We start from the raw sequence: 16,564 nt of genomic DNA on the forward strand, positions 1-16,564 counted from the left end.
AACTATTTAACAATCCAACAATACTTCTTAATCCTCCACAAAACTAATGACTGCTCACTCCCTTTACCAATTTTGTTGTGGGTCTGCAAACAAAGGGTTCCTCCTCTCCTCCTCCCCCTTTTTCCTATGTAGGACTGCCTATGAAAAGCAATACATACTGCTCTAGACATGACTTTGAAGCCAGGAGTCCTGGATCCACTCTAGTCCATACAAGCAAGTTATAATACAGCCCAGGCACTCGTGCTGTCTGGTGTGCTGACTGCTTACAGCTGCAGCCTAGTCTGAGGAGCAGGGAAAGTCAACAATAGAAGAGATGCTCCCAAGCAGAACTTGGGACGGCTACCAGGAAGCATTGAGCTCCACAACCCTGATGGCGTGATGGCTTCATGGCCCATCTCTCTCCATTTTGTGGAAACTAACATCAATACTGTCAGCGTCATAGATAGGCACCATGATCACAAGATCAGGACAGCTATGATTAACAAGTATAAAATAGCACCAGACCAAACAGCTCTATCAAGAGCCAATTTTCAGCAGATTTGACTCTTGCATTTTGTCTCCAACAGGCTTAGATGAAGTCTGCAATCGGAATTCATCCATTATTAAAGAGACAAAAAGAATTTTAACTGAGGAGAGGATTCTCTGGAGTCTTCAGGGTTGAAATTCTCATACAAATGTCTTAGTAATTTTTAGGGCATATATAGTAGCTCTGTTCCTTGTGAATTTTCTGACACTTATTATAGGATGAAGTCCCACTGCAAAAGTTTCCTCAGTGCAGGCACCACTAAACTTTCTTCTCTACCCAGTATAGTTTGGGTTTGGGTTTTTCTTTTCCCCCTATGAAATTCATGTCTTTATTACCATTCCCTCTGACAAATTTGCTTCAAATTGGCAACAACATGCAGACAGTAAATTCATATAGGGCTTGCCTCCTTAAGAAAGCAAAACCTCCAAACATGAGAGCTACAGCAATATCCAAAGTCCAGGCCACAAAATCCCTGGGTCTGTCACTTTACACCTAACCTTACTCTGTGTTAAGATAGGCAAACTATAGGTAGGATGCTGTTTGCTCTTTCAGTAGCTTGATTTTAAGGCATTTTAGGCATTTGTAAGTAGTAATGCAGAATATTAAATAAAAAAAAAAAATCAATACCTGTGTATATTGTACTAGTTACCCCTTCAGCAACTTGTTATGATGTACTGGCTTAGTATTGAGTCAGGGGAAGGAGTTCTATCTACAGCTCAGAAACTAACAACTGTTCCTGTGCTTTGCTGTTATCTTTGTCATACTACTTCTGGCCTACCCTGAGGACTCATTTTGCAAAATACAGGAACATCTGCGAAATCCTGACTACATGAAGTCTAACACAAAATTCTCATCGACTTCCTTGCTACCAGGACTCCATCCAACATTTTCATTCTACCAAACCAGTAACATTTCTTACCCATGAGCATAACAAACAGTACATTTCCAAAGGCAGGGATTCAGGCAAACACGGCATTCAGAGCACACTCGATGACTGCACCCATTGCACACTGCACCTCTGTTCATCAGTAACCCAAGCGATTTCTGACAGCGAGCACAAGATCTCTCCTGGTACTCATGGCTTGCATTTCTTGCCCCTTTCCACCGAAGCTGCTGCAGCTGCAGTTTCAGTTTCCTAATCCCCCAGGTAAGAAAAGCAAACAAAAAGAAAAGATCACAAGATTAAACAGACCAAAACCCCCTTGTGAAATGCAAACTAATACCCTAGTTGTGCAATATCATTACTAGTGGGAGATATGCCTCCAAGTTTGACCTCGAGTACTTACTGAAGGCATCTACACACAGCATTTCTGCACTGTGACTCTGTATACAACCACAACTGTGCATACAAACAGAGTAATAGTCTGGTACAAATGGGATTCTGTTCATGGGATTCAGTTGTGCATCCTCAGAGCAGGGTACCGAAATTGCATATGCAAGTGATTATGTATTCACATACAAAAACTGAGACTAAACAGTGCTCCTGTCATTTGATGATGGGTTTTTTTACCATATTTATCCAAGAATAAAATCTTCTATCAAGTAAAAATATTCATAACAAATGCACCATCTGAAAGTTAAATAAAAGCCATATCAGACCAAAATATCAAAGCCTCTCCCTTTCATTAACTTTGCTTTCATTACATGTACCAGTAACCAAGATCTATGTTTTTTAACTGTTAGCAAATAGTTAGGAAATCATCAGCAGCTGAAAGGGATTTTCTGACCAATTCCAACTTCCTTTATAGCCCTGTACTTACTTTTCACAATCATTTAAGATGTCCAGTAATACTTACATCAATGTTTGCTGTAAGCAAAGTTTAAGTTTCTACATTTAAGAGACTAAAAATCTCTAACTTCACAACACAAATACACTGTTTTACACAGGGTTGTAGTGTGACAAAATAGACAAGCTGCAAGGAAATCCTTGCTGTAGCCCTAATATAAAGCAAATAAAATGCTGGAGGATTTAACCTTCACAACTGAGATACTTGCGTAGTGTGAAATAACTAAATAGGATCCTTTCCCAAACCAATGACACCTGTTGACACTAGTAATAACCGCCAAGACAGTGTAGTGCAGTGATGGATTCAGCAAAATGAGCAGGTATCCAATTATTCTTAATTCCAGTCATGGCACAACATAAGTTAAATAAACCAGCCAAAGATCTGAAGATGTTCTGTGTTACCACGACTATATAGGCATATATATATTACAGGCATACATGTAGGAACATGACGAGAATGCCATAAAGCCATAATCTACTTACAAAATTTTACTTCTAGCCTTCATAGACAAACTAAAGGCAGCAACTGAACTTTCTATGAAGGCTAGAAGTAAAATTCTGTAAGTAGATTATTCACTGAACAGTATTTGCTCATCTTCACTGTAGAATAGTGTATATTATGGTAAATCTAAGGGGCTCCGGATAATCCTTAGTTCTCCCAAAGAATAAAAAGGCATTAGCTAACAGGTCGTCTGGAATGACAGCAAAGAAGAGGAGGAGTGCTTCTGAGAAAAAAAGGAACAGAAATCCAGGAATAAGGGAACAGCAGATACCTTATTCTTTCCTCCTCTGTCTCTCTCACCATCTGGTCACGGTACAGGACTTCCAGAACAGCCTCTCGTTCCAATTCCTTAAGGAAGTTTAGATTAAATTCACAGGCCATTTTCCCCAAACTCCTCTTATTTTGTAGACTCCTGTCCTACAGTTCTACAACATCCAGAATGATGGATACTCTTTATAGAGTAGTCTGAGCGGTTATAAGTGCCTGCACTCTCACGTAATTGGTGATACGGTTCACTGTGTCATACCCTTGACGAGAAAAACAACAGTGTCTGTCTTCACACAAGTCACCATTTAAGTGTTTCTGCTACCCAGGAATATGAACAATTAGCAAGGTCACAGCAGCTTCTTTGTTTCACACAAAAGAATTTTTCTTTTTTCTTTTGTCGCCGAGAGTGGCTCCAAAAGAGATGAGAGCTCGCAGCAAGGCTCAGGATCGGGCTTTAACTGTCACCAGAAGGAAGGACAATTCACCAAGAGACAGTGTAAAGGAATGGAGGGATTTTTCATTTGGTCTTGCAGATTTGGGATTTCCAGGCCTACAGAGGAAAAAAAAAAAATAAAAATATATACATGCTGTCATCTCTTTTCACCTCTTCAGGACATTTTAAGTAGTATGTGAAGACCACACTGTGCTATACTTAGACTTTTCATGCACTAATTTGCATACAGGAGAGGATTTGAGACACTTCCATTCTTCAGATAGCCTCACCATGTTGTCCATTTACATTCAGCCATGAACCTTCACATTTTTTATTCAGTCAACATAAAACAACCAATAAAGAAGCTTAAATTAGTTTTGAACACAGGTTTATAGGTCCCATTACTGGAAAAGCCATACTGGTTGGGACAAAAACACCCCTTTCTAATCTCATCTTACTGAAAAGAAAAAACATCACAAGCCTAAGAGGAAAGAGCAAAAGAAACCCTCTAAGGGTCACCCTATCAGTTACCCCAGTCTCTTGAGTCTAAATAAACAGTTTAATGCCCAATAATGTTTATCTTTGTTAATACACACAAACACTAAAGACTGTTATTTCCAGCTCAATGCATTAACAATTTTGGTCCCAAACTGTTGATGTTAATGCACAGATATATGAGAAGTGTAAAATTGAGTCACAACTGTATTTTGGATACATTCTGTGATCTTCACTTTTGTAAAACTCCCACTAAAATAGAAAATAATTTTAATGTATTTTACAGCAAAGTAGAGCAAGAAAATGATTACTCAATCTAATTCAGCTTGCACACCATATTCAGTTTTAATACTGTCTAGCGTCTATTACAAGAAATGGAAGAACATTCCACATATGGTACACCAAATATTAAAGATTTATATATAAAACCTGGGTGTTTCAAGCTTAATCCGAACTAAATACATGCAGTCAGGCTTTAGCCAGAAGGTCTAGAGACTAGGACAGCAGGGAAAACTTTCCCAAAGCAGTTACTGATGCTTCATTAATGGACCTTAGCTGAGAATCTGACCAACTATCTGCATTCCTGGATCATTACTGTAAAATACTGTGAGCTGCAAGTTAAAAAACCCCAAACAAACAAACCCAAAGGAAAACCCCACCCCACACCAGAACTTCAGATATACAGTGACAATGTATTTTTGTCGGTGCAGGGAATTAGTTTACATACAGCTTGCCCCAATCAAGCTACTTGATTTCCCACCAAAAAAATGGTGGGAAATTTGTATTTATAACAAACAAAGCATTTCACAGAAGCAGTGTTAACAAAGAAAAAAAAAAAAAAGATTGGTTTCCTGTGGAAACAAAAGACACAGAGATAGGCACAATCATATTTCATTTCCTTACGAACTGCAGTTTCACAGGAAATTACTCAGTTGAAAGCTAAGAAGCCAAGCAGCTTTTTAACACAGTATATATGTAATTTTCAAAGGCCCCTGTATCCTTTCCCTGCTTTCATCTTTTACCTCAAGAATACCTCCCAGGATTGAGCATGTTTTGAGCCTTCAACTCCATTTAGATCAATGCAATCTAAAAGAGCAGTCAGTACAAACTCAGTGACCTCTGCACCAAGGATACCAAAACACCCATTACAGCATGAGTTACATTTTCTATAAACTCCTAGGATTTCCAAAGGCTAGCATATCTACGACATCATCAGAACATCCTGCGGAAGCATCAGTACAAGGCTAGCAAATTCATGACAGTCATTATTAGCTGGACCCCATAAAACCACTCTAATGATTTTAAAGAAAATATATGAATGTCTTGCAGAGCTACTAAGAATGTGCCACAGTAAAACAGTTACTAAGAGCAACCTCTGCAGTTAAGCAGGCACAGAAATAGTTGTTATTTTATATCTCCTTCAAATGCTTTATAAAAGGACTATCTCCCTTCTTCATCGAAGAGCACAAAGTTTTCCACATTTCATAGCTATTTTGGGAAATGGGTTTCAGATGACATCTTACTGTATGAAAAATATTGAGGGAATGTAGAATCTTATTTAGAGATGCATTTTTTTTAAATTATGTTTTCAGCTATTCAAGCTTGCACAAATGTAAATGGTGTGAGGAAAGGAAGAGCTTGCAGCCTCCCCTTGTTTCCACTGTCCTGCACACAGCTAGTCCCCCCCGGAGACATGGGTTCTGTGATAGCCAGGGCAGGATTCTTTAGAAGGGCGTTGCAGCCCATTAGTGGTACTGCAAGCACCATCATTAAAACCAGTTGGTCTTATTGCTACACTTCATACCCTCTTCACAGTGGTAAATCATGAGCACTGAATCTAATGCCAGTAGTAGACTGCCAACAGGGACTAGGATGGAACGACTAGGATCATCTTCTGGCACCAAACAACAGAACAAACTTACTGCAGAATGAAATGCCAGTGGCCCTATGTTCTACAGAATTTGCACTATGCAGAGAGAGAAAACGCCACTGTGGCTCTTTCACTGCTGGACAAGATCATCACACACCGCAGAGAATAAAGCTTAAAATATATCATGTGGTCAGCAGCTCTATCAGTATTGTGTCTGGAAATTCCTACAGCTTTGTTTGTTTGTTTGCTTTTTAATCTTCATGAAGATTTTAAGCTCTGACAATCATTGTGTGCTGTCAATTTTCCTTGAACATTCAAAGATAACTCAATCTACCTTAATGATGAGGTAACTTTAAGAGTAAATAAAGCATTACATTCCCCAAAATGGGAGAGAATCCTTACGTCCCACAACAGACTCGAACGCATTATCATTTTAGAGGTGTTCAGATTGGACTGAAAAGCTCTCTACCATTGTAAAAGAGCAGCTTTTCTAACACCAAAGCCGTCTGCACTAGAATAGGTTTTTGGCAGTAATAAAGAAATGGTGTTTTCAGTAATGACCCTCCTTGACAAGAAAAAATAAACTTAAAAACCCTCACAAGTGCCCTCCCTTCACATCTACTCACCGAACCCAGCTAGCTAGCTGTTTTACATAGTCAGCTAACCTCAAAGCCAAGCATCTTCTACATTAAACCAAAAGCAGCAGCAACCTCTTTAGTAAATACCACGACACTTCTCCCGCAAAGCTCAGATGAAATATTTTGTTCAAGCATTATTTTAAATTATGTATTTAAAATAAACCAGTGTCAGGCACCTTGCAGATGGATCAGTAGCTTCTTAAAAACATCATGCAAAGTCTCAAAGCCATCATAAAGGAGATGGGACAACCGACATAGTGACACCTTAAGAGAGGGAGAGATGCACACGCACAGTGCACCCTCAGAAGGCCATGTTTTTTTCTATCAGGCTAAACCAGTATGTAGATATATAACTGAACATCAATCAATCTTGTCTAAGGCAGGCCTTTTAAGTTTGCAAAGGGTAGTTTATTTATGTTTTAGAACTTAGAAACGCCTGACTTAGCAAGCTTTTTCTCAAAGCAATTTTGCGTATAATGTATTATTGATCTCCTTTCAGATCCTTAAGGATTAGCAAAATAATTACAATTAAACAAGTATAAATAAGCTGATCTTCTAAATTCATGGCCTTCATTGACTTTAAATAACTGGACTACTTCATCCATTAACCCAGAAGATGGATATAATATATCAGTAGCTAGGATACACATTAAGAAGGTTCAGAGTAAAAATGATCACAAAACCTACCGTAATTTGTGTCTATCTTCTGTTCTGTAGAGGTCAATCATATAAATTTATTCTTATTTAAGAAAAATTACAAGTGTTATTTTACACTACCTGGCTGCAACAGATTATTTTTCACATCCTTGCATGCACACATGCAAATTACTTAAAAGTTCTTTGATAATGTGTTACCAAAGTTATGTCTTGTGATCTTAATAACATCCCATGCCAGCAGTAAAAGGAAAAAACAAAAACAAGAAAACCCCAAACCCAACACAAACACTTAAGTTCCAGTTGTGATCTTTCCATGAAATCTTTGCAGTTTAAAAAAAAAAAAACAAACAACAACATCCCAGTAAGTAAAAATGCATCTCTCTGTGCAATGTCATATAGATTAAAACAATGTCCTTACCTTTTCAGCAGCCATCAAAGAAAAATATGTGGAAGTAAACTGCTTTTAAGAGATGAGTAGCACTCTACTTATCTTTCCATAAAGAAAAAAACTGGTGGCTGTTCTCCACCCCCTTTCCTTCCTTTGAACACCAAAATTAGACTAACATGTAGAGAGGAGCATCCCCAGAACAGCTAAAAGCAAATACATTCAACAAAGAGCTCTAGTATTAGAGCAGCTTTCCCCAGGTGGTTTTGTTACCAGCAACAAACAATCAGGAAAGTTACTCCTTCTTCTACCATTAAAAAGAGACTCAGCACAAGAGACCATAAAAGCTGACTGATACCATCAAACTATACTCAGCCTTCAAGCCGTGCACAGGAAGAGAAGTGGCTTTGAGTTCTACATCATTTCTTTTTCTGAAACTATGCATGTGAAAATCTTACTAACCTCAATATCCCCCAGCACTCGCACAGAAAACTCCACTTGTATCATGACCAGCTCTTTCCTGGAAACAAAATGGTTTTCAGGTCTGAATGACAAGGCAACTAATGTAAAAAGGTTTAAAAGAAATATTTTTTATACTACTGTGGATAAAAAACCAAACCCAAAACTCATAACTGGAAATCTGATCTCAGATAATGATTAAAAATTAAAATATTATATGGATTAGCTATCCCAGTGCTATCTATTACAGAATCAAGTGTGAGTGATAAAGCTCAAAACGACATCCAAATTATTTCAAAATCTGGAAAAGAATAGAGGCTGTTCTTGCAAGTCAATCTCCTTCCTCACTGCTGGCTCTACCAGATAAACTGTATGTACGATGCAAAAGCCCTTCTTAGTTAAATAGGTTCAAACATTTCCACCTGTGTATGTCAAGTCTAATCACCTTCTTCAACTATATCGCCGAAGAGAAAGTAACTATTAGTAGAGCACAGAGTTACGTTCAAGAAAGAATATTTGGATGATTTGGGCCTTCAGTCCACGCAAAACTTTAACTAAACGAACAACCGAAAATAACCTGAGGACTGTAACTACCCACAGCAACAGACGTGTCGTATCACAAATCCAGGCTGAAAAACATTAGCCCTACCACCAGCTTTCCCCTAATATTTAACACAGCCTTAATCACCACACTCTTAGCTCATTGTGTTTTTCCCTCTCACCCCTGGGCATGGAAAACTGCTGCAGTATTTTATAGGTGCTAAGCACATGTCTAAACAAGCTCTGCTTGTTCAGCCTTCCCATAGCCTCACCTTTTCGACTCTGCTTTCAGGCTGGTGGCAGCAGCAAGTACAGGGCTCGGAGAGGGGTCGAGGGAAGGCTGAGCAGCCAGCCACCATCCCACCGCATACCAGCAGCGGGTGCTGCCTGCAGGGTGCCCACACAGTCCCAAAGCAAGGTGACTGGTCACGATCTTCTGCTTCAAGAGAAGCAGGAGGCAGGGTCCGATACAGGACTGGAAACAAGGACAAAACATACAGCAGAGGTCCGCTGAAGAGGCAGGGCTGGGCAGAGGGCACAGGGGTGGAGGCCACAGCTGAGGCTGGTCAGGGCACCTGGGGCTGATCAGGGCACCTGGGGCCCATCAGCACTCAGGCCCTGAGACTTTAATTCCCTCTGCCTAAAACTGGACACAGCATTCCTTGCAAAGCCTGATTGCAGAGAGTGCGATGGGAATGGTGCTTCCCATGTTCCGCAAGCTATACATCCATTTACACATCCCAGTATGGCATCTTCCATTTTTAACAATGTCATATGATGAATTTAGGTAAATTGTACCTCACACATTCCCTTACTCCCTAGTCTGTGGAACAGCTACTGAGCGAGCCAGTCCTGCCCTGTCTGCATTTACAGAGCTGGTTATTCCTGCCTCAGTGCATGCCTTTGCACTCACCCTCTGTTATTTTTCCCTTCATTCAAACTATTTCTCCATTTCACCCAGGCCACTCTGAGCCTGGATGGCATCTCCCGCTGCCTAGAGCAGCTCTCAGAGGTTGGTATCACCAGACATTGGACAACCTGTAAACACTGCACAAACACACAAAATCCATAAACTGTGAAGAGTGTGCCCTTTAGTTTCATTAACGTCCAGGTTCTGATTCTTGCTAAAAATAACAGGATCTGCTTAGAACTGTAAGAATTCAGATATTCTTCATGCCTTTCCATGTGTTTTTTTTGTTTGGTTGGTTGGTTAGTTTTTTGTTGTTTGGTTTTTTTGGGGGTTTGGTGTTTTGGGTTTTTTTTTTTTTTTTTGGTGGTTGTTGGGGTTGTTTTTTCAGTTTTTTGTTTGTTTTTTTTTAATAGTTCCTGTGCATACATGACATACTCAGGCCTTCTTTTCAAGCTCTGTTTCCAGGAACAAGATGCAGATCCTCCTTCCCAGGGAAGGACCTTTCAGACCCCCCTCTCCGCAGGCACGCCCGCGGAACACAAACGGCCAGCTGTCTGTCCGTACAAAAAGCTGTCTGTCTGTCTGTCTGTATGCAGCGCTCTGTCCGTGGCAAGCGGCTCCTCCCTCCCTCAGGCTCTGAGCCGTTTGACACCACCACTGCGGTGCCGCCCCACCGCCGCGCTGTCGCTATGGAAACCGCGCCATCTTGGCGGGCGCTGGGCAGGCAGAGCCCGCCGCGCCGCCCGTTGCTACGCGCCCGAGACGTAACGAGAGCGGCGGCGGCGGCGGGGGGTGTGCGCAGGCGCGCTGCACTAAGCGCCCCGGTGCGGCGGAGCCGGCGGGCGGCGCAGGCGCGGTGCGGGCAGCGGTGAGGGCTGGTGTCGGTTGCGGCGTGAGGGGCTCCACCGGGAAGATGGACGAGTTCCAGCCGGGGGAGGAGGTAACGCGGCTGGGGGCAGCGTCGCGGCTGCCCTGACGTCCTCGCTTCTCTTTTCAGCGCTGGTGGACGGTCTTAGGTGATACCTGTCCGCCCGGACCCCACCCCTTGGATGGACCGGGGCCGCCGGGAGCCCGCCCGCCCGCCCCGGTCCCCTCATCGCCCCGGTCCCCTGCCGCCCTCCGCCGGGGTGCGCTGGGCGCTGGCGGCGTCCCCGAGCGGCGCATCCCGGGCAGCGGCTGGCGACAGGCCCAGCCTTTGTTCCTGCCGGGAGCTCGGGGCGAGCACACCCGGCTACCGGCCGTGCCGGTGCGCCAGCCCGTTGCCTGTGTTTCGGGGGCTGGTTGCGCTCCTCTCCCCTGGCGGTGACCCGCGCCTGCCTTTCCCCCGAAAGCTGCCGCTGCAAATGGCTTAGAGAAAACGGTGGGGGGTGCCGTGGCCTCTGGCCTCCCATTGCGGTGAAGCAGTGTGCTCTGGTAGAAGGTTTACCGGTACGGGTTACATCAGTGAAAGACTCGAATAAGCTAATTTTGTGGGGAAAGAAGAGTTCAGAAGGTAGTCTGTATGTTACAGGTGCACTAGTGGGGCATCGTACCCCATGAACGAAGATAAAGAGTCGGATAAATCAAGGGTCTTTATTACAATAAGCGACTGCCCAGCAAGTGGTGCTCTTGCAGAGGGACAGGTTTTTGTGAGCTGTGACAATTTGCTGCATTGTTCTTCAACAGCTGCGCTGCGGCTTGGTTAGACAGAGGCAAAGCAGCGTGAGGGGTGAAGGTGGGTCAGGCTTGTGCTGTTCTAAAAGCCTTGTCCTCATTGCTGGGCCTGGCTTCGGTTACACAGTTATGGGTTTGGCGTTTTTCTTTAAGACACTTGAACATCATTCTTAAAGCTGTTTTCAAAAACATCTTCAGAATGATTAAAAACCAAGGCTGCTTTGCTGCTTGCATTTGTTGCCTGGGAACGCCCCGTTTAAACAAGGTGCTGGAAACATCACATCTGATTTCCTTGTGCCAGATGGGTAGCACAGGGAAATCATAAAGCTGCTGATTTAATATAAAAAGTGAGTATATCATCTTATTAAAAGATGGACTAGTAGTGTTGTGTGATTTGGCAGCTCAGTTATAGGACATAAATCATAAAGCTGGATATCAGAGCTTCATGTGCTGTTTTGTCATGCATCTGAACCCATATACACTGCAATCCCCAAAAAGGAAGAAGGTCAAGAAGTAACAGCAACTCTAGAACCAAATTCTTAAATCTCTCTGTGGCTCTTTCCTGCTTGTTTCAGTACAAATTAGACCTCAAAATACCTTTGAGAATTTGAAATTGGGTTGAATTTAATTCAGTTTGCTTTGATGAACTGTGTTTGTGCTCCCTCAAAGGCGTTTCTGAGCAGAGTTCTTGACTTCACGAAGAAAAAAGCTGTATGTGGTTTATCATCTTGCCTGACAGCATGTTTCATGTCTGCCAGCATGTCTGGCATCCGTATTCTTAACTTGTGCTCTAGGGAAGGAGTGTTTTGATAATTGGCGCTCTTTTTTGGTTAAATATACTGGTGCTCTTGAAAATGTAAGTGCATGTAAAATTTAGTACCATGAAAACAAATGAGGCGTATTAAAATTTAATCAAAGTCAAGAAGCTGAGAATAAAAGCCAGTTTGCCACAGCACATAAAAGCTTTTACAAATGTTAGTGTGTGGGGGCAAGTTGGTGCCTGCAAACAGAGAAAAGGCATTGCTTGCGTGTAGCCCGCTGTTTCTGCTCACATCTTTGTGAATGTCACTGAAGCCAGCCAGGCTGTTCTGAAACCTTGTGACCAAAGGTTTAGCAATAGAATCTTGACGTTCTGAGCAGGTGTAACTACGTCCTGCCTGCACACCAGAGTTATGCTGTTATTTGTGTTTGCCAGCTGGAGAAGCTGACAGACATCCCAGTGAAAACTCAGGCAACATATACTCCGTGAAGTTCATTTTGAAATCTGTATTCAGTCATCTGAAATTAATTAATTTATGTGCATTTCTTTTGTCCAGTTCATTTCTTCTGGTTTATGAGGTGAGATACCGGCAGTAAAACCATGGTGCATGGCTTGCTGCCATGCCATGCAGGGTCCCACTTAGAATCATAGAATCATAGAATAGTTAGGGTTGGAAAGGACCTTAAGATCATCTAGTTCCAACCCCCCTGCCATGGGCAGGGACACCTTGCCCTAAACCACGTGGTCCAAGGCTCTGTCCAACCTGGCCTTGAAAACCGCCAGGGATGGAGCATCCACAACCTCCCTGGGCAACCCATTCCAGTGCTTCACCAGCCTCACTGTAAGGAACTTCCTTATATCTAATCTAAACTTCCCCTGTTTAAGTTTGAACCCATTACCCCTTGTCCTACCACTACAGTCCCTAAGGAAGAGTCCCTCCCCAGCATCCTTGTAGAGCCCCTTCAGATACTGAAAGGCTGCTCTGAGGTCTCCACGCAGCCTTCTCTTCTCCAGGCTGAACAGCCCCAACTCTCTCAGCCTGTCTTCATACGGGAGGTGCTCCAGCCCTCTTATCATCCTTGTGGCCTCCTCTGGGCTCGCTCCAACAGCTCCATGTCCTTTTTATGTCGAGGTCACCAGAACTGTACACAGTACTCCAAGTGAGGTCTCACAAGAGCAGAGTAGAGGGGCAGGATCACCTCCTTCGACCTGCTGGTCACGCTTCTTTTGATGCAGCCCAGGATACGGTTGGCTTTCTGGGCTGCAAGCGCACACTGCCGGCTCATGTTAAGCTTCTCGTCAACCAACACCCCCAAGTCCTTTTCTGCAGGGCTGCTCTTGTTTTAACTGCCTTACGTGGCAGGCAGCAATAGCTGAGGGACTCAACTGAGAGAACATACTGACCATACAGGTGTAGTTGTAAGAGTAGTAAAATGTTGGTGCCTTCTCTGTGCTTAATCTCTGCTCCCCAGAGCCTGGGAGAAGGCTGAGGCGGTGGGAAGGCCATCAAGCTGGATTTCCCCTTTGGTTCCCAAGGGGCACTTTTCTCTGTATCCCCAGCTGAGATTGTCATGGCAGCTTCTCCTTGAGCTGTCAGCTGATGTTTTGTCTGCCTCGGTGCGCTGGAGATGTTGGTTTCATTTAACTGTAAGCTGTGCCTGCACACTGAGGTTATCTCTGCAACCCTGCTGCAAACTGTGGACATTAATGCTTGTTGTAATATGCGAATATACATGTACAGAAGTGCTGTACATATTGTTCTAAAATACTACCAAGTTAAAATTTGAGAACTTTGACTCTAAAGGCCAGCCAGTAGTAGTTCACCTGTTATTTTTCATTACTTTGCTAAGAATATTGCCTGGGTTCAGGGGGCCAGAGGACATGTGGGCAAATAAAGGAAGACTCGGTATCTCCTGGCTTGCAAGAAATCTGACAAGCATAAATTAAGCTTCTCGTGCATGTTCTTCACAAAGCTTGAGCTCTGTGATCAGAAGAATGTGTCCACTGATTATTTAAAATTCTCCTTTGTTTTGTAGACTTCCTTTGTTGTTGATGAAGTCAGTGCCATCATTAAAGAGGTAAATTAACACTTTGATTTTGTTGGTGTGAAAGTTGAGTATGTCGTATGCTGTGTGCTAAAAGGCATTCAAGAAAATGTGATAACTGACGTGATAGATTTCTAGCTAGGTTGCTGTCAAAGTATAATTGCTGATTTAACCAGCATACCTACTTTAAGTGGAAATGATACCTGGCTTTCGCTGTGATACGCATTGTAAATCCAGAAGTAATTTCGTATGTTCCTCTCTCATTGCAGTGTATCCCTATTAGATTTTTTTACGTTAAACCCCATAGAAATAGATTTTATGTTTCAGTACCGTGCAGGGGCTTTTATAGGCTGTCTGTATATGCATGTTACTGTGTTCGAGTTGCTTTTCCTCCGAAATGAGTTCTTGTTTGTTTGGGATGATTAAACTGTTCTTGTTGCTAAGAAACATGAATTTCCTGTGTAGAAAATTTCCAGAGGGATTTGGGGTGGGTTTTTTGTGTCCAGAATTCCTTTTGTAGACTAAACTAGTGCAATCTTCTTATTGCAAAACAACCGTTTGGGTCACTCTGTAAATTGAATACACATGTTTCAGTACATGCTCCCGTCTCTTCTGAATCTGAAATAATTTTGTGGCTATTTTTTTTTTTAAACAATTTCTGTGAGGAAAGTACGTGTCAGTGAAAAACATGCAGCTTTAATGTACTCACCTGTATCTTAAAGGGGAAACTATCCTCGTAAGCAAAATGGCTCACAAGGATAAGCCTTTTGGCTGAAGGCTGCTGCTCTCTTAGTAACTAGCCACCACATGGGTCTTTGGTTTCGGTTTGGGGTTTTGTTTCCCAGAAATGGTTCTGCTGACAAATCTGAAGATCATTTCCATAGAGGCATATGTATGAATGAGCCATTGTTCTGTGCATTTTTTTAAAGTCTCTTCAGGACTGTTTAAATGCAAGACCCTTTCCCTAACTCTGCCTTCAGGACATGGGGATAGGAATTACAAATAATCAGAATATCACCGAATGAAGAGGGGATGGAATCTGTGATAATTTCCCTTGTGCTGGGCTGAGTTTTTGTAATAATTGAAAACACTTCCGACAATCAGTGTGGACAAGCAGGATTTAGGATTTGTTCTGTGGCTAATGGGTGCCTTGTGAAGCTTATTGTGTGTGCTTGTTACCAACAGGCCATTGAAGGTGCGATAGGTGGCAATACCTACCAGCACAGCAAGGTGAACCAGTGGACAACCAGTGTGGTGGAGCAAACGCTGAGCCAACTCACAAAGCTGGGGAAGCCTTTCAAGTATATTGGTGAGCTCAGCTCTCTCTTTGCTGTTAAAGCTGGTACACACAAGTGTGCTGATGGGTAGGGGTGGGGGAAGATCTTGGCAAGAACCGTGTGTGTGAGCTACTCATAAGCACACATTTATGTGTATGTGCTATGCTAAGCAAAAATGGAGCTAAACGTTAATTGATGTGATAGATTAATAAAAGCTTCTCTACTAACAGTGACCTGTGTGATTATGCAAAAGAATGGTGCTGGGCTACACACAGCAAGCTCTTGCTTCTGGGACAACTCCAGTGATGGTAAGGAACATAACTGTTGGACTTTTCAGCTCATCCCCTTAAGCTTAGGCAACATACTTTTGTTTTTTCCCAAATGCTGTAGTTCTGGAGTAATAGCAGATACATTGGTGTGTTTTCTGTGTGGCTGTGGTGCCAACTCTGCTACATCTGAACTGCTTAGTTGTTGTGAAAGCTTCATGCTTATGTTCTAAATGTAAATTACAAACCTGCACATAAGGGTGTGCATGTAGTCACTGTTAGACTCTTCTGTCCCTGAAACCCTTTTTTGTATTTGCAGGGACCTGCACTGTGAGATGGGAGAATAAGACGGTGTACTGTATTGTCAGTGCCTTTGGACTCGCCATCTGATTGCCTTGGAATCATTCACCCTTCTCTTTTCTACTCCAGCACCTGAGTCCACCTCTACTCAAACTGTGAACACACTGAACAACTTCTGGTTTTAATGTACTTTTTTAGTAACTTTTTTCAAATGTAGGAATGTGAAAACATGCTGTTACATGGTTTATGTTTGTTCTTAGTATGGTAGCAGTGTTGCCACACTGTCTTAACACTTCAAGAACTTCTCTTCAAGGTGCTAATACTGAAATCTGCTGCAGTGCAAACACTTTCTCTAGATTTCTTTTTTAAGACCAATCTAAATGAGACACTGATTTTCATACTTTGTACTTTTGGTTAGCATTAAATTATTGAAATTCATAACCGTTGGTGTGATTCATTTAAACTCAACTCTTGATATTTAGAAAGTTCCAAATCTTCTAATTCTCTTCAAGGTAGCTGAGGTATGTAGCAGAATGCAAAGCACTTCTGTAATTTTGCCCAAGTCACTACGAAATTGCAAGAAAATGAGGTGATGTTTGTTAGAAAGTAACCTGGCTGCGTTTCTGGAACCTGTTTAATCTGGTTGTATGGTATTGAAGGCATGGAACGATAACAGAAAAAACTATCTTCAGTGAACAAGGGCAGATAAGAAGGTTTTCACATTCTAGGAGTGCTCAGCAAGCTGTACATGGGTAACCATTCCCTCCTGCAGCCAGTTACGTGTGTTGAGTAGGT

At 42.4% G+C, this 16,564-nt stretch overlaps 2 protein-coding genes across 3 annotated transcripts in view; one reads left to right on the forward strand and one right to left on the reverse strand.

Annotated features, from left to right (window-relative positions):
• Positions 1-7,665, reverse strand: part of SYTL3 (synaptotagmin like 3) — a 32,053-nt gene extending 24,388 nt beyond the window's left edge. For both annotated transcript variants that reach the window (XM_030498974.1, XM_030498973.1), the window contains exons 1-3: positions 7,593-7,665; positions 3,086-3,631; positions 1,446-1,661 (exon numbers count right to left, since the gene is read on the reverse strand). In XM_030498974.1, the coding sequence (XP_030354834.1) occupies positions 1,446-1,661; positions 3,086-3,195 (326 nt within the window). In that variant the 5' untranslated portion in view covers positions 3,196-3,631; positions 7,593-7,665. The remainder of the gene's footprint in view (positions 1-1,445; positions 1,662-3,085; positions 3,632-7,592) is intronic.
• A 2,423-nt stretch (positions 7,666-10,088) lies between these two features.
• DYNLT1 (dynein light chain Tctex-type 1) lies at positions 10,089-16,210 on the forward strand. Its single transcript, XM_030498978.1, has 5 exons — positions 10,089-10,408; positions 13,918-13,959; positions 15,112-15,235; positions 15,434-15,511; positions 15,789-16,210. Exons 1-5 carry the CDS (start codon positions 10,382-10,384, stop codon positions 15,857-15,859), a joined length of 342 nt encoding a protein of 113 aa, XP_030354838.1. The 5' UTR covers positions 10,089-10,381; the 3' UTR covers positions 15,860-16,210.
• The last annotated feature ends 354 nt before the right edge of the window (positions 16,211-16,564 follow it).

This window comes from Strigops habroptila, chromosome 10 (genome assembly GCF_004027225.2).
Source record: "Strigops habroptila isolate Jane chromosome 10, bStrHab1.2.pri, whole genome shotgun sequence".
NCBI lineage: Eukaryota > Metazoa > Chordata > Aves > Psittaciformes > Psittacidae > Strigops > Strigops habroptila.